Source organism: Suricata suricatta, chromosome 15 (assembly GCF_006229205.1).
Source record: "Suricata suricatta isolate VVHF042 chromosome 15, meerkat_22Aug2017_6uvM2_HiC, whole genome shotgun sequence".
Classification (NCBI taxonomy): Eukaryota; Metazoa; Chordata; class Mammalia; order Carnivora; family Herpestidae; genus Suricata; species Suricata suricatta.
In genome coordinates this window covers 23,145,768-23,164,696 of record NC_043714.1, presented here as the reverse complement: position 1 = coordinate 23,164,696, position 18,929 = coordinate 23,145,768, and the positions used below count along the sequence as shown (strand labels likewise).

Genomic DNA, 18,929 nt, shown 5'->3' with positions numbered 1-18,929 from the left:
GGGGGGGGACACAATGGGCATCAATCAGTCCACAAAATTACTGACATGCACTTATTAATAAAGGTATCATGATAATTAGTCTAAAAATAAACTAGCTGACATGGAAGTTAAGTAGTTTAATTTATAGAGTTATATTTTCCAGTAAAGAAAATATGTAAATGAGTAAATAAAGACATTTTAATAGGAAATTAACCAATTTTAAATGGTCTGACACATTTAAATGCACAAAGAAAAATCTATTGGATACAAACTCTCATATAATTTCAAAATTATCAAATGACATTCTAAGTAGGGAGAAATAGGATTGCAGGATTTTCTACCATTTCACAAAACCCCACCTAAGTGGATGAAGCTACAATAGGTCTTTTCAAAGACACACTGAAAATGTGTCTTTAAATAGTGAAAATAAACATTTTCCAAAACAATTGGAAAATATAATTAATGTTGTAGTTAATTAGCCAACAAATCAAGAGTATCTAATACAGAAATATGTTCCAAGTCATTATACCTTTTTGCCAAATTGATGTCTTAATGGATTTCTAAGATCAATGCCAAAGACAAAATTGGTCTTTGACTTATCAAGTAGCCTAATCAAAAGCAAACATCAGTCCATGATACAATTTGCAATTTAATATGGAGTTTTAAAATATGTATTGCTTTCTGACAAAGTAATAACATTATGAAAATGCCCTGGTGTTGGAAAGGCAATTATGTTGTAAGTCCAGTCTAGGCTAAAAGCTCTGGTCTGCCTGCTGCCACAGAGAACTATAAATAGTATGATAAATTTTTTTTAAAACTATCAGCATTTGAAATAAATTTTGACAAAAGAAATTTCACAAACATTCTTGTTTTGACACATATATATCTGCATATTTAACTCAGAATACCTACCTTATACGTCCAAGCCCACCTCAATTCTGAGCAGTCAACATCAGTCAGAAGTAATGACAGCATACTAGCTTTCAATTGTAATAAAAACACTCTTTCCTCAGTGCTACATCTTCTGGGTGTATACAACTAAGACAATTAGTCGTAAATTTTTCTCTCATTTTCTCTTATAGAGTAAAAATAAGCTTGTTCAAAGTATTTCAATGCATAATTAAAACACATGATATATCCTGGAAGAGTTTTCTTTCCTATTTAAATTATGTCTTTTCAAACTTATCTTTTGATTATGTCAAGTTTGGGTTTTGTTTCCTTATCTATAACAATAGGAAGCTGGTATCAGTCTCTTCAATTGCTTTCAGCTTTAAAATCCTATTATTTTGGATGTGTTGTCTCTGATAGAATGCTCTATTTATAGAACCCCATAAAAACTTACAAACTGTAAAATTTGTAAAATGTCTGATGACAATTAATGGCATTCCTAACTAAGAAACAAAAGCTGTTTTGTGGTTTAAAAATGAGCAGAGGACTTGAACAGACATTTTTTTCCCCAAATACATGCAGATGAGCAACAAGAACATGAAAGGATGCTCAGCATCACTAACCATCAGGGAATGCAAATCAAAACAACGAGATACCACCTCACACCAATCAGAGTGGTGAGAATAAAAATAAATAAATAAATAAATTTTAAAAACAAAAATAACAAGTGTTAAAGGGGATGTGGAGAAAATGAACCCTCTTGCACTGTTATTGGTGCAACCACTGTGGAAAACAATAATGAGTTTCCTAAAAAATAAAATAAAAATAAAAACACTATACAATCTAGTAATTCCATTGCTGAGTATTTAAACAAAGAAAATGAAAACATTAATTTGAAAAGATATATCTACTCCTAATTTATTGTGGCATTATCTACAATAGCCAAGATATAGAAAAAATTCAAATATCTATGAAAAAATGAATGGATAAAGAAGATATGTTATTGGAATACAATGGAACATTACCCAGCCAAAACAAAGAATGAGATCTTACCATTTGCAACATGCATGGATAGACCTAGAGGCTATGATGCCAAGTGAAATAACTCAGTCAAAGAATGGAAATACCATTTGATTTCACTTATATGTGGAATCTAAATAAACAAAAACAGAGACAGACTCATAAATACAGAGAATAAACTGGTGGTTGACAGAGGCATGAGGGTAGGGAGAGGAGGGAAGTAGTTCAAAGAGATTCAGAGGTATAAACTTCCAGTTATAGATAAAAAAAAAAGTTTTGATATGAAAAGTAAAGCATAAAGAATACAGCTAATAATACATACTGTGTAGTGACAGATGGTAACTGTGCTTATCACAATGAACACTGCATAATATACAGAATTGTCAAACTGTAATTTGCAGAATTGTCAGATAACTATGTTGTGCACCTGAAACTTATATAACATTGTATACCAGCAGCACTTAAATTAAAAAAAAAAAATTAAAGCTGTAGTGTGACTTACAAGATTACAAAACCAGAAAGGTTTCAGATCTTCCAGTTATGAGTTTAGAGAAGAGCTCAATTGTTTCTGAATCATCTCTGTTGAGATGAGAAAGTTTTAATATTGTCAAAAACAGATAAATGAACCAAAACTTAAGTGAATATTAAAAGAAATATATTCTCAGTAAGAAGTTAAAACCAGGACCCCTTCAGCTTAATCCCAAAAACATAAGGGTAAAATCTGTGAAATAAGACACAGACAGACATCTACATGTAATTTTTCTGCACAGCTAAAAGGAACAAGGATTTTTCAGCCAGCTCATGAATGTAGAAGGGGTTGAAGAAAATCAAAGTTATGTCTTTCTAAATACCACCTTTAGAAGATAATTCCTGTGCCATCACTTCTAGAAAAACAGGTTTATAAATTGTCCATCATATGTCAAAACTAAATCCCTCCCCAAATCACTTATGTGTTCTCCTGTGTGAATCAGAAAGCGCAATCCAAAAATCTGACAAGCTCAGCTGTCAACATAATCCTCTCAACAGCAATAACTTGACCTCCAAGAAAGTATCTGTTATTCTATGCAAGTCATACATTTGACAGTTCACGAGATTTCAGATTTAAATTCCAAATATAATACCCTTTTATAAATTTTTTCAAGTCACCTTATTTGCTCCCTGTTTGTGGTATTATCAGAATTACAGTGAAGAAACTGACATCACAGAAATAAATTAATAAGCAAATCAATCTATGCTGAAAGAGTGTATGATGTTTTTGTGATAAAGTCAGCTGGTATAAAAGCACTATGGAAAACCGCAGTAACACATTCCTTACAACTCGGAAATTACCTCAGGTGTTTAACTGCTGTGCTTCACCTGTCCTGAAAAGACTTTGTAGTGACAGGGGAAATGTATGAGGCTCAGATTTCAAAGGGAACATCTGCGCTACCATGCAGAGAGGCCAGGTACCGAGAAAGTAGCATTACCTCCGGGCAATGCACTTCTGAGGGGCTCCTGGAAGTTCCAGAGGTAAGGGGCAGATGTGTCAGTATTTCACTTAAAATCCACTTTAAAACAAAGCCTAAAAACCTTTAAAAAGCAGCAACCCGTAATTTAGGGATTTGACTCTTCACTTCATTGAAACTGAAATACTTTTAAATGGAAATTCAATGTATGGAAAAACACACAAGAGGATTTCAATTAAACCCATTGTTTCACTATTATACAGAGAGACTGAATGCATGATGTAGGGGAGATTGTTTTTAGGAGAGCAGAGCCACTAACTTGATACAATCTTTACATTTCTGCAAAACATCTGACTCATCTCATCTCACTGCCGAGGCCCTCCCCAATGCGGCCATAACAACTACATCCCTTATATCCTACCCCTATTCAACAGAGACCCGCAACAGTGACTCTTTGAAACTTTAAAGAGCTCATAAATCACCAGAAGATCTTTTTAAAATGCAGATTCCAGGGACACCTGGGTGGCTCAGGCGATTGGGTGTCCAACTTTGGCTCAGGTCATGATCTCACAGTTCTGTGGGTTTGAGCCCCGCATCAGGCTCTGTGCTGACAGCCTGGAGCCTGGAGCCTGCTCCAGATTCTGTGTCTCCCTCTCTGTCACTCTCCCGCGCTCGCTCGTTCGCGCGCTTGCGCTCTCGCTCTCTCTCTCAAAAATAAACAAATGTTAAATAAATTAATTAAAAAAAAAAACACAGATTCTGATTTTGTAGGATAGGAGATAACTCAAAGCTATAACATTTGTAAGACCTGATGCTAGCACGTACAAGGAAAAACCACACTCAGAGTTACAAGCTTCTAGCACCTGTCTAGTTTCTTGGCCAACTGAATCCATTAGATATTTTCCCCAAAAGGAACTGCTCTTTTCTCTGCTCTCCTACTTAGCTACTTAAGCGTCATCTTTCACCAAAGTCTCTCCCCTTTTGGAAGTCATTCCAACTATGATACTCCATTTATCACACTCTAAACCTTCTTAAACATGTAATTTACAAATTATTATATGTTCCCCTTGATCTATCTCCGTTGTTCTGGGTCTTTATTCCCAAAGTAAAATTTAAAATAAAAACTTGGTCCCACACTTCTTTGTGTGTGTTTTCCACGGCACCTAATATAAAACATGGCATTATTATATATTGCCAGTATGTACCCATCAATTATCTCTTGTCTCACAGTTGGCATGAAAACGGGCAATAACTTAGATCTAAGATCCAGGACCTAAGTTCTCTGCCTCAAACATACGTGTGTGGTAAAAACTCAGATGGAAGGGTATTCATAATGTGCTTTGTCAATGTCATACCTTCGTACTGACTTTGTGATTAATCAAAGGCTGTGATGCCTTCATTATTTTTATCATCACTTATGACAGGAGTAGTTAATAAATTCAAGAATATGTTCTGGATGTTTGAGACGACTTCAGTATTTAAGAAAATCTTTTAGTAACTGAAAAAGTACATCTATCAGTGATATAAGCCTTGATTTACGGCACTGGATAAATTTATAAGAATTAACACCTGTGTTTTAGTTTATTTAAAGGTCATAAAGTTGAGAGAGATGCAAGATTGATCAGTAAGCCAAGCCTAGAAAACTGTATGATAGGAAATATAAACTCTCATAATAAATCACTCTATAGTATATACTTACGTATTAGTTTGTATTTTCTATTTCAATATTTGAATATAACTTGGGTTTTGAAAGTAAAAAAATATTGCATTTATTTATTGTAGTTAAAGATGCTTTTTTAGTTTTCAGAAAGAAAGAGATGGATTAACAAATAAAACAAAGAAAAAGCTGATGGACACATAGAAACCAAAGCCTAAAATTTAACTTCAACTTAAATCTAATGCTAATATAAGAAACATTTAAATGAATATGTTTACATAGTTTTAATGAAACTGCTATAGTAAGTTGCTCATTGTTCCTACAGTGAGAATTCTGTGTTAACTTTTCACTAAGAATCCTCATCTCAAGAGTGACAAATTGTTATGTTTCCAGGAAGCAGTCAATAAGACCTTTGTAAACACGGTTTCCAGTTTTCCTTGGCTGCTAGGAACCTCAAGTTTAATAAAACTGCAATCAGGTTTTTAGGTGCCCTTTAGGAATATGCCTTTAGGTCTGTCTTCTTCAATACTTAAACAATGACTAAGATGATGATTTTTAAGAAATATGGTTTACAAAGGTCCTTATTTGATCATGTGAGAAAGAACATTATGTTACATAGTCTTCATCTGTTTCCACAAAGCCATTCTCAGTCCCTAAGTACCCTTCTCTTTGTCTCAGACTCAATTCTACATACTCACTTACTTTAGGTTCTCCTGCCCCTGATTCCAGTTGGATTTGGCTAATGGAAAACATGAACAGGAAGTCGGACAGTGGGAGGTGAATGTAAGTATGCATTACCCCCTCACCAACGCTACTCATCTCCTTTCCTTCATCTGCCTCACTCTAACGGCAACAGTGTCCTGCCACACAGCCCTACTCCCAGACATCAGTCCGCACCAGGGTGTGACACCACCACTCAAGCCTAGATGCCCCCCATCCCTTATGGCTCACCTAGCCCTGTCCACAACTCTGCATATAGCCCCACGATTTTTTCTGGTGAACTCTTGATATTATGGCATTGTTTCCTGCTAAAAAAAATAATATTTGAGAATAAAAATATCTCACAGAATTTATATTAGCAAACTGCCTGTCATATCACCTGATAACCAATAGATCTTAATAAATGCTCTCTTCTTCCCTGTTCCTTTAAAGATCTGCTTAATTTGCTGTGAGTCACATAGACCTTCAAGGGCTGATATTTATGTGACTAAGGAAGAAATTCAAATCCAAGATTTTGAATAATTGAAAAACAAGATAATCATTGCCAGCTAAAGGCCCAATGAAAAAGTAAATAATCTTATAATTCAAATTTAACAGACTATTAGCTATACATACAAGAGTAAGTTATTCCTAGCTTTGTTTTGGGTCTATAAGCAATAAACATTTGAATTAAGACCTTTGTTCCTATTAATTTTTTAAAATATTTTTAATGTTTATTTATTTTTTAGAGAGAAACAGGCAGAGAGTAAGCAGGAGAGAGGCAGAGGGAGAGGGAGACACGGAAACTGGAGCAGGCTACAGACTCTGAGCTGTTAGCACAGAGCCAGACACGGAGCTTGAACTCACGAGCTATGAAATCATGGCCTGAGCCGAAGCCAGACACTCAACTGACGGAACCACCCAGGCACCCTGAATAAATTTCTAAGATGATACTTCTACTGAAGCTCCCAAGTACCAAGCTATCAAGCTCCCAAGTATTTATGTATGTAAATATATATGTATGTACAATATGTAAATATATATTTAAAATATATGTATATGTAAGATATACACACATAAATACAAAAATAATTTAAAAGGTGTTCATAAGCACTAAGCTTAGAAATCCATTGTAATCACTTTCACTTACAAAAATTAAATGAATACTGCCAAATTATGCCAAAGGATGTATTTCTGTTTATTTATTCTTTTTAGATTTGAACAGAAGGATGAGTAGGGTTAGGCTGCTCTGGTCTGTCATGATATGCATTTGAACAAGGTTATTTTCGTCATATTTAATAAAAATATGTTCCAAATATCCCCATAATAGAGGCTTGGGTCAGTTCTAACAGATCCGGAAGTAACGTTCTTGCCTTCAAATCAACTGTACACATATTTTCACATCAACCCCTTTACTCAGAAGGGTCTCATCATCCAAATGCTCTCTTCCAGACTCCCCACCACACAATGACTACAACTTCTTCCAAATACTATTTCAAAACATACCTCTTCTAAGAAGGCTTTCCTGATTGCAGCTTTATTCTGAAATTCTTTAAGATTATATGCACTTTAAAATATATTAATGTATACCTATTACCACATTGTGATTTACATTTTAAACGCAGTTCTCCAGCAAAAGCCTTAGCAGCATGCTGATCCCTCTATCTCCTGTGTATCCCTACTTGCTGAGGGGTCTAACATCCTCACTCCATGAGACATAAACCATTATAAGTCTACTTGAAATTGAAATCCAATGCCAAATTAGCCACCTGTCATAATTATTAAAGAACGATTTTACCTAATCAAAATGCAAAAAAATTACCTAACCAATATATATATAATATTAAGTAAAACATAACACTATACTTCTTGAAAAGAACGCTTTTGCAATTTTTAAGAGCATTTTGTCATTGGAATATAATTAAATTATTTTGTATTCTACCCATTTTAAAACTGTTGTTGAAAATCTAGTCTTCTTTTCATTTTTCATTTACTCAATCCATTTTTTCCCCTTCCAACTAGAATGAATTGAGCTTAAAGCATCATGTCAGCCAATTAGCTGGGGAATGCAAAAATTACTAAAGCACAGCCCTTGCCCATAAAGGAACGGAAGGTTAGAGAAAGAGACAGGATGCAAATACCAGGGGCACAGGCAAATTCGAAATGCTACAGAAGCCAGGGAAATGAGTGAGAATGCACCTAACTCTGTATGGAAGGGTTTAGACAAAAGCTGTTCTTAAGAGGAGAAATTCGTTACAGAGAAAACAAGGAGGGCATCCTAATATGTGTGAAGGTGAGCAGGCTTTGGAAGATATTGAAAACAGCACCAAAAACCCAAGGTATATGGAATAATGGCATAGGTGTTCTTATGAAATACTGATGCTTTTTATTTGTTTAGTTTTCTGTGTTCACAGAACTCTTGGTGAAGAGACCTCCTGCCCTTTCTTTCTAGGCAAGAATTTGGATGCTCTTATTCCATCTCAGTCCAGAGCCATGGTTCCCCCAATACTTCCAGAACTTTGATTTCCCTTCTCTGGACAACACCTGGTCTAACTATACAGCCAACCATTCAGTATTTCAGGTGTGGATTTGCCATGTCCAGAGGACACATAAGATACAGCTTTATGTTTTACTCCGAACACCTTGATAGGGTTGCCCCATCTGCAGGATTATTTTCTACTGTCTGAGGTACAAGAACACACGGGGGAGTCTCTGAACAGGAACTCTCATGCTCACTTCTGGGTCTTATCTAGTTGCGTCTCCATACTTGCCCAATTTGAAATTCTACTTCCTCCCTCTTCACCCGTATGGCTTTTATCGTTTATCCTATCGTTGATTGCACCTTATTTTTCACTATCCCACAGAACTGTGCCAGTCACTAATTTTAAGATTTAATTTTCCATTTCTCCTCCAATTGGACTGATTTAAACATTAGGCATTGGGGGATTTTATCATTCAAATGTCTTCATCTTTTTTATTTCTAAGTACTTCTTGAAAGAGTGAAAAGGAGTTTCTGTTGTCCGGCATTAGTAGTTGACAGCCGCTGCCTTCTAAGAAGGGAAAAGGTAGGTGAATGTGATAGTTGAGGAGGGGAAAAATAAAGAATTTGAATTCCAGAGTCAACATTTCATGTCCTCCAGGGAGCCTAAAGTCTGTTCAAAGTGGGGTTCCAGACAGTGCTGCCACACCACCTGGGAGCTTACAGAATACTGAGACCCACGTAAACTTACTGAATCAAAATCCGTATTTTAACAAGATGTCCAGGGGACTCATATGCACAGCAAAGTCTGAGGAGTGCTGGACTAAAGCACCCTTTTTCTTATTCCCAAAATCATACCTAAGTGCCTTTCCATGAAAAACATTTGTTATCCTTAATTTCCAGATGATTGATTTCAAAATTGTCTCTTTCCCCATGTGCCTAGGTAAAACCTAATAACATTCCGGATTCCTCCACATCCTTCACCTTCACACTAAAGCTATCAACCAAACCATCAGCAACGGCATCAAATCGTATCTTGAAACAACCCGCCTCTCTCCATCTTTACCACTCTCCCCCTGGTCTCAGTCACCATCATCTCACATTCAGAATACAGCAATGGCTTTCTGTCTCTCTGCTCTCAACCTTAGTTCTCCTGCAGACCACTCTCCATAATGAAGTCAGAATAATTTTTGAAACTGGAAACTGACGAGGTCAATCCCTTGCAAGAAATTTTCCAATGGATTTCACTCAGAATCAAATCCAAATTTCTCCTCATCTACAACCCAAAAGGACTTTTGGCCCATGCTTATAAGTCTACATTATTTTCTAACACTTTCCTCATTACTAAATAAAATTCAGTCACACTACCCTTCTTTGTAACCCCACTTCATTCTTGACTTAGACACGTTGTGACTGGTATTCCTTCTCCCCAGATCTCTGTATTTTTAACTGACTTCTTCTTGTAACTTAGCTTTCAGCTCTAAAGCCACTAATTCAGAGAATTCTGCCCAAATACCCACAATGATTAGCTCCACCTCTATCATTCCCAATCATCTCATTCTCCTTATTTTCATTAATTTGCTGAACATTCTATACACTGACGTATTCTTCAGCATCAAAAACAATGCCAGGCATAAAAATGCCCAATCAGCATGTGTTGAATTAAATGCTTGCTCAAACACAAATTTATCAATAACAAATTTGTTTAATCAATTATAACAGTTTTTCTGTAACTTCTTAAAATTTTGAAGGCAACACCTATATAGGAAAATAAGGAAAGGGTTCCTTGAATTTTTTTGCATTTATTTATTTTTATAGAGAGAAAGATTTAAAGAGCACAAGGGGACAGGAACAGAGAGAGAGGGTAAGGAAAGGGTTACTTAGACATACTTATTATAATACCTTCACCGACAATTCATTACCACTTGAGTTTGTACACTTTCTTCCAATGAAGTAGATACTATATATATACATATATGCTATACACAATACTATATAAGACATATGTATGTCTGTTTGGTAAATATTTAACTTTAAGTTGAATTAGTAAAAAATTATTAAAATATGAAAATTTAAATTTTAAATCATGTATAATCATTTTGTTGTATAAATTCCCAAAAGTATTATGTGTGACAGAATACAGCTGAACAATAGCAAAGAATGTTCTTGGGCTAAATGTCACTCACTTGTGATTATAAATTATTACATGTAATTATTTTTTAATGAAGGCATTCAGTAAAAGTAACTGCAAAAAAATTGTATTTTCCTACTGACCACCATTATAAATTTGGGCTATGTGCCCTAATTGCATTACATCTTCTAAAACTAAGCTGAAAATTTTTGGTTAGAAAACAATGAAAGGTCCAGACACCACCTGGCCCACAGAACATGGAACACACATGTTTGATCAGGAAGTGAATGAACGAGCGTGCTCATTTTACTCATCCTATTCTGCCCAACTACCCTTGGATCACTGGGACTTCACCCAGACTGTTTGATCAGACCGTCAGTGTGGTGTCCGTGTTGTTAAACTCAAGAGTCCTCATTTTACTTAATCTTTATAAGTGGTATCTAGCAGAGCTGGTCAGCACGTCTGCCTTTCTTCATTTGGCTTTTTTGTTGTTGGTATTATTGTTTTTTTTCCTAATTTCCAATTCCCTTTGCTATTCCTCTTCACCTTTCTACCTCTACACTGTCAAGTGTGTCAGGAGCTCACTTCTCAAACATCTCTACCTATACTAACTTCCTTGATGATCTCATTTCTCTTCATGGCTTTACATACCATCTAAATACTGTTAAGTGCTAACTTCATGTTCCAGATTAGCCCATACCACATTTGTCTAATTGCATTCTTGACAAATTCACTTGCATATTTAAGCTAAATCTTAAGTTAATATGTCCAAAACTGAGCTTCAGCTTTCTCTACCAGAAGCTGATCTGTGGGGGCGCACGGGTTAAGCATCCGACTTGACTCAGGTCATAATCTCACTCACGATTCGTGAGTTTGAGCCCTGAACTGAGCTTAGAGCCTGGAGCCTTCCTCAGATTCTGTGTCTCCCTTTCTCTCTGTCCCTCCCCTGCTGACACTCTGTCTCTGTCTCTCCCTCTCTCTCTCAAGAATAAACATTAGAAAAAAAATTTTTTTAAAGAGGTGACCTGGGTCCATTCTTCCTTATCTTAAAAATACAGTAACTCCAATATTTCTAGTGGCTCAGGAAATATCTGTACAGTCACACACCACATCCAAAATCTGTTAAATGAGATAAAATCCTAATGACATACCCCATGATAGAGAAACTGGTGGTTACTGGACAGGAACTGGACCACTGTTCTGTTCTGCTTCTCATGCTAAAATTCTCATCTTCTATTATTTATGGAGGGAGTGAGAGAGTAGACTGGCTTTTGGGAGAGTGAGAGAGAGCAAATCACGTGGGAAAACAGGAGGCATCCTTATCCTGGAAAGCGAGGAGGCAGAGATTGGTTCTACCTGCTCTGACCTCTTAAAATTCAGCTGGCAACATGTGTATCAGGTAACTGGGTGATTTCTGGGATCTCTAAAATCATTCTAGAAACCACTATCAGCTGACAGACACAGGATCTTCCCCTTTGATCTTTAAACCAGCAATGGAAACTGCCATCAGTTTTTAAAAACCACAGCCATGGATTGAGTGGTTTTCAAAATTGCATCAGATCCTGAAACTGCCAGGCTACTGCTGCCTGGCTCATCAAGACAATTTCATTAGTCTTGCAACAAGGCTTCCTTGAAGAATCTCAAGATTGCTGTTACGATTACAAAAAGGCTTCAGTGTGTGTTTATACTCTTGCCACCTCTCCCCACCTTCATGGCTACTAACCCACTCCTGGTTGTTAGACGGATTATTGCATTAGCTTTGTCTCCCTGCTCACACTTTTGTCCCACCTCCCACCATCTAACTTCTGTTCTCAAAAAAGCCAGAGGATTCTGGAGAGGTATAAAATCATACTGTTCCTTGGTTCAAGCAGTTCAAATGGTTTCTTGCCACTCACACTGAAAGTGAGTTTTTAATATGATTTTTTTCAGGGAACCTGGGCGGCTCAGTCAGTTAAGCATCCGACTTCGGCTCAGGTCATGATCTCAGTTTGTGAATTCTAGCCCCATGTCGGGCTCTGTGCTCACAGCTCAGAACCTGGAGCCTGTTTCAGATTCTGTGTCTCCCTCACTCTCAGCCCCTCCCCCACTTGTGCTCTGTCTCTCTCTCTCTCTCTCAAAAACAAATAAATGTAAAAACTTAAAAATAAAGTAAATTAAAATGATTTTTATCTGTCCTGATCTCATGTCCTATGTTACTTCCCCCCCCTCGCTCTGTGTCAACCACATGGGCCCTTTGCTGAGTAAGGAGATTCAGGGTCTTCATACCTAGTCCAGGTAAGGAAGAACATTTGTTGTGATTACTGCTGGGCCCTCGATGCCACAACTGTAAACCGCTAATACCTGCCGACTGAAGGAATAAACAACAATTTCAAAATTTTGTGGCATTTTTCTGGCTCTGAGTGTTCCATCTCCTACTGAAACTACTTATCTTCTCTTTCCTTTCTAAGACCCTAGATTTGTTACTTACATTTAAGGAGATATCTTTAATCTCCCAGAACTGCAGGATAACTAAATTATATAAAACTGGTCACTAATGTCACTTTCTTCTTATGAGTATTGCCATTTACAATGCAACTTTTGAAAGAAAAATACATTAATTCCAAGTGCCGATGTCTTTAAAAAGCAACTATCTATTCAAATTGAGGTTTCATAAATTTTTAACATCTGTAGACTAAGATACTGAAAATAAAACATAACTTTATTGTAATGTAAACACTATTATTAAGATAAAGTAAAAACACTTTAGGAAAACTAAATAAACTATTTTAAATACAGAATAAAACATCTTAATAACTTTAAATAATGATAAATTCTTTGAACCAAGAAAGATATTCCATGTACTTTTAAGTGAATGTAGCTTATACTGTATGTCAATAAAAGATACAAACATTTAATTTTTGAAAATTACCAGGCAATTTTCATCTCTCACCAATATACAGAGAGAATATTACCGTTTGGGGAACCAAGAGTTGTAACAAAATGTTAATTGATGTGAATTCCCACCACTTTTAGCAAGATAAAAAATGTATAAACAACAAAAAAAATGTATAAACATGGAGCTTTGGCCAAATGACTTATGAGGCCATTATTTCATCATCTGCATTTATTCTGAGTATATGTAACAGGGGACAAATAACGTCAGAAAATATGGATTTATGAGAATAAACAGAGCAACTCACAAGACAAAGATCACTATTTCAGGCTTGGATTCAGGCTACAGACAGAAACAGGGCAGAACCCAGATTATTAAAAAAAAAAAAAAAGCTGATCTGTGTACATTTTTCCTATCTTAAAAATATGGCAAACTAGGTTGACTCATGTCTAGTTTCTGGGATCATCTGCTATGCTAAAGTACATGAAAAAAACACAAACAATAACAGCAAAACTTGACCTCCCATTTAAACATGGCCTTAGAAAGAATCTAAGTGACAAGCTGGAACCAAGTCATTGGAACATGCTCCGGGGACCAAAAGGACAGCTGGTGGTTTGCTCAGCGAACCTCTGGGTGCCTAGCAGGTCAGGTCTCCAAATGCACTTAGTTCTACCTGGGGAAACGTGCTATGCCAAGGTCCCACCCATGGTTCCGTCCGTACGTGAGGGGAGAGCAGGCAGGCTCAGCCACCAACCCCCCCCAGCAGAGTGTCTGTCAACAGTTCCCTAAAAGGCGTGGAAATAGTTATCACCGCAGAAACTGGCTTATATCATTGGCCCGTGCCTGGGTCCTTATTTAGATAAAGTTTCTTGGTTGCTAAAGCACATTCTAGAGTTAGGCCCACTTTGCATGACAGTGAGCTATTTGAGATTTCAATCACTCTATAATGTTTCAAGGTCTCTATGTTAAAAATTTGTAACAAGAGGTAAATACCCATTAGCTCATTTTATTATTTGAGTTCCAGAACATTTGAATATATTTACTATTATCTCAGTCACTCTATGTATAGGATAATCTTTAGTATAGAGAAGTCTATCTGAGAAATACTTTAAATACTGAATAATTTGAAACACTTATTCCTTCATCTCTAGAATTTCCATTTTCTATGTCAATATCTCTGGTGTTGCTGATATGCTGCCTCTCAGAACTTCTATTATTTTAATTCCTCTTTCTTACCACTCCTCATATTTCATATTTATCTCATACATAATCTTACCTAGTCTTACATAATCTTACCAGTTAATGAGATCCACTAAGAAAGAATCCAGGAAAGGAGGTAAGATTGCAGGCAAGGGTAGAGGGAAAAAAGTAAGGCAGTTCATTTTCTTTTCAGAAAGAAAACTTTTCTGCAGTTTGAAGTAACTGTGGAGGTGGAGTAATACCACACAAAGTTGACCCAGAAGGCAGAAGAAAATATGTAAATGAAGCTCAAAGAGATGATTGTTAGATAGAGATACAGAGTATGCTATAGACCAAACACCATCAAGATATGGATGATATTTAAAGTCAAAGGAGTAAGGAGGCACCTGGGTGTCTCATTTGGTTAAATGTGTGACTCTTGATTTAAGCTCGGGTCATGATCTTACAGTTCATGAGTTCAAGTCCTACATCAGGCATTGACAGTGTAGAGCCTTCTTGGGATTCTCTCTCTCCCTCTCTCTCTGCCCCTCTTCTTTTCACTGGTGTACTCCCTCTGTCTCTCTCTCTCTAAAAAATAAACTTAAAAAAAAATTTTTTAAGCCAAAGGAATACATAATGTCCTGTAGGAAGGGAGAAAGCCAAAAGGAAAAACCTGAGAAACAAAGTTTGACAAGACAATCAGAAAACAAGAACATGTTGATGAAATAACCAGAAAAGTAAAAGAACCAAGTGATGAGATCAAAACCCATGCGAAGGAAAGGCTTGAAAACAGTATGCACAACTATACTAAATGTCTTATCTCATTACAGATTGTGGTTTTATTCTCTACACCAAAATTCTTTAAAAAAATTTATGTTTATTTATTTTTGAGAGTAAAGAGGGTGAGGGGTGGGGAGCAGAGACAGGGACACATGGAATCCGCAGCAGGCTCCAGGCACTGAGCTATCAGCACAGAGCCCAAGGTGAGGCTTGAACCCACAAACCGTAAATCATGACCTGAGCCAAAGTCGAACACTCAACCCACTGAGCCACCAAGGGATCCCTCTTTACATCAATTTTGCCATTGAGAAAAGCAATGCCCAGAGCAGTTGCTAACTGTCAAGAGTTCACATACCAGTGAGCAGCAGAGGTAAATGTGAACCTGTTGCTATCTAGGTGCAAGGCTAGTGTTTTTCCCTTTAAAATCCATTGCCTCCTCAGCCACAGTTTCATTTGATGACCTAAAAGCTCTAGTTTCTCAATTTACCTGAAATTAAACGTGGGTAATCTCTGTAAAATGTTTGTCTAAAGTAAAAAATTGTATGACTTCTTATATATGAGCTTTCAAATAGAAAGCCAATTATGGAAACTTTCCAAACATCACTGGTTTCTATAATCAATAATTCATCTCTCCCCTTACTGATTCTGCCACAGGTCTGTATTTTCTCCCACTTGCACTTCTTCTAGAAATTTCTCTGGATCTAGCATGTGTCTCTCTTCCTCTGGTTGAGATATGCCCTCCCTTCACTGCCATAATTCAGGGTCCTGACCACCTTCCAGGAACACCATAGAACCCATCTTTCCCACTGATTAACTCCCACCATTAGGAATATTCCATTAATCTGCGCTCTCTTGGCATTATTCACACACTACAGCAGAGAATTTTATGTTCTTGTTTACTTTAACATTTTCAAATGTGTCTACTCTTTCTTTTCAACCAGCCTATAACCTCTTCAATGGCAGATGTGGCTTTCCAGAGTCAATTTTTAACCCTATTAGTTAAATAAGGATAAGAACAGAGACAGGGATGGGATGTTAATACATGAGGATGGGCTTGACTGCCATAGGTTCAAGGACACAAAGAAGACTAAATAAGCAAGGTAACTGGCGACTCACATGTTTAACGTGGTATGACCTGTAGCATACAAACAGACAAAGCAGTGGCACCTACAGGGTACTGCAGATTTTACAGGAAACAGCTCTTAAAGCCAAATTTTAATTTTGCTTTCTCAGAATAAAAACACTGTAAGTAACTATTTAATAAGTAATACTCTGACAAGGTTGATCAACATGTGTGCTTGTATTCCTATGTAATACATACGTCAACATTTCAAATACAGTATTTTGTTCTTTTAGACTTCCCTTTAATGTGTATTCTAGAAAATCTGTTCCAGTATTACAGTTGGGCAGTGAAGTCCTCTGCAGCCTGTTAATGGCCAAGACACAGTTCCAGTGCTAATAGTATCTAAGGGCAACACAACATAAACCCTGGCTGGTTTCTAAATCTGCGTTTCAAGGACAGAATGAAACCAGTGAAACTCAAAAGAAACTCATGGAAACAGCCCAGACCAGACATCATACAATAGGTAGTTATTTTTTTTGGAAGTCAGACATGAAAACGAATTACAGAACTGTTCTTTCATTATTTCCATATAACATAAAACACACACAAATATTTTCAGGTTTTCTTTTTGTGGGTTTGAACTCCAAAGTTCTTCCTTATTTTAAATACAAAGCAATGGAATACCTATGCACATGGAAAACGCATATGGTGGCCTACGCAGGGAGGCTCCATAATTGGCTCTTTCTGTTTGAAAGCTCACAAATGAAGAAGTCATAGAATTTTTCACTTTGGACAAACACTTTAAAATACACATAAAGCAGAAATGTGAGACATTACAGATGTCATATCCTGCACAGATTTTTGCAAAGAGCTAATGATTTTTTTAGGTACTTTACTGAAACAGCATGGGGAGAGATGACATTAGCTACATGTCAGAGTAGCAACACTTCCTGAGATCTTGCAATATGCCTGATAATGAACTAAACTTTACATAGGTTATCTCGTCAGTCCTCACACCCTCTGAGGTGAGTACACATGCTGGACAGGAGGGAACTGAAGAAGAGAGAAATTAAGTGGCCCAAAGTCACACAGCTAGTGAGTATCAGTGCCAGACTTCAAACCCACACCCCCTGATTTCCAGGCCCTGATTCTTAGCCTCTGATGAGTTCTCGAGTGCTACCTACTTTCTTCAGGGTAAATTTTTTGTCTGGTGAAAGTTAAAATAGTATAATGTTACATTTTATAATGGGTAATGTGAACTTAGAACTTCCATATACCATGAAAGTTGCCTAAATAGGAAATATCCATCAGCACTAATGTGAATGCAGAAAGAAAAACTAGAATGCATTAACATTAACTGTACCCTACATAAGCACTGGTATCACCAATGATTATTTATTATCAATTTTTGCTAGTACCTTCCTAATTATATGTAGTATAATAGATATTTTAAAAGTTTTCTAAATATTGCAGGCATAGAGTATTACATTAATAAGTTATATATTAATAGTCTTTAAAAAGTAAGTTTGTTTCCCAAACTTGGTACTTATTTCTAAAAATAATATGAGGTTATTAAGGATAAGTCACATATTTTTTAAAAATCTTTGTCCAGCCTTTTTTTCACATGTCACAGTGCACAAATAAATCCAGAATAAAAAAAAAAAAAGTCATTGCCAAAACACACATAACATAAAGCAACCACAAAAAGATACCCTTTATAAAATGCAATTTACATATTGTTAAGAAGCAAGGACCCACTGACAAAGTTATCGACAATCCAGAAAATTACTTTAGATTACTGGTCTTTGATTTCTCAGATCCACCATTCATAAGAAAATTCCATCAGTTAGAAATTAGGAGGCAATTGTTCTACTAAGTCACATAAAAACAAATGCATCAACTGTTCAGGATTTTCAGCATAGGAATCTTCCTGGTAAGAGTAGGATATGGAGCTTTTAGTAGAAACGTTGTATCTAACGGTATTTAATTCTACACTGAAATTCAAAGATAAAAGAATATGCAAAGGAATATACTTCTGAAAAAAATTTTTTGCTTAATTTCATACAAGACATATGGTAAAGATTAAATAATAGCATGACGGAATCTAACCAGGAAGACTGAAAGCACTAATAAACAGTTTTTGTACATACCATTTGAAAAATGTCCTTACCATATACTGCATATTGGATGCTGTTGGATACACCTGACTCCGTAATTTATTATGAAGGTCCAAGATACTCTGCATGTCATTGTCTGTGATGGCCCTTTTCCCTCTCTGCTTGGCCATCCACCACTCACCATCCTCATCCATGTACTTTTCCAAAAGTTTCTCCAATAAAGTAGCATTAGGAACCACCATGGCTGGAACTGCTCTAGCCATGAGTAGCACTGTGGTTACTCTGAGCCACTCCTGCGCGGTGCACTTCATAATGAATGATCTCAGGATTTCCCCGGGAAAATCTCCAAGACAGGCTCTTCCACTCCTTTTGGCTATAACGACATACAGCGTGATTAAGGTGAAAATCTAGGCAGATATTAATTTTCTAGTAACAAAAGTAAAGTAACAGTAACAAAGGCAGTGTGCCAGTTTGATTCGTTTACATAATGCCAACAAACGGCCATGCACTTTTTGAAATAACTTATCCCCAACCCATTTCTCCTCCGGAGGATTTTTCATAATGCGTTGTTTTCACAAAATAGACGAGTATATTTGCGAAAATAACATGCACGAGGACAA

The 18,929-nt window shown here is 36.5% G+C and overlaps 1 protein-coding gene across 1 annotated transcript in view; it reads right to left on the bottom strand.

Moving 5' to 3' along the window:
* Positions 1–18,620, bottom strand: part of CRISPLD1 (cysteine rich secretory protein LCCL domain containing 1) — a 44,940-nt gene extending 26,320 nt beyond the window's left edge. Inside the window, exon 1 of the mRNA XM_029923634.1 lies at positions 18,363–18,620. Within this exon, the coding sequence (XP_029779494.1) occupies positions 18,363–18,620 (258 nt within the window). The remainder of the gene's footprint in view (positions 1–18,362) is intronic.
* Positions 18,621–18,929: the final 309 nt, after the last annotated feature.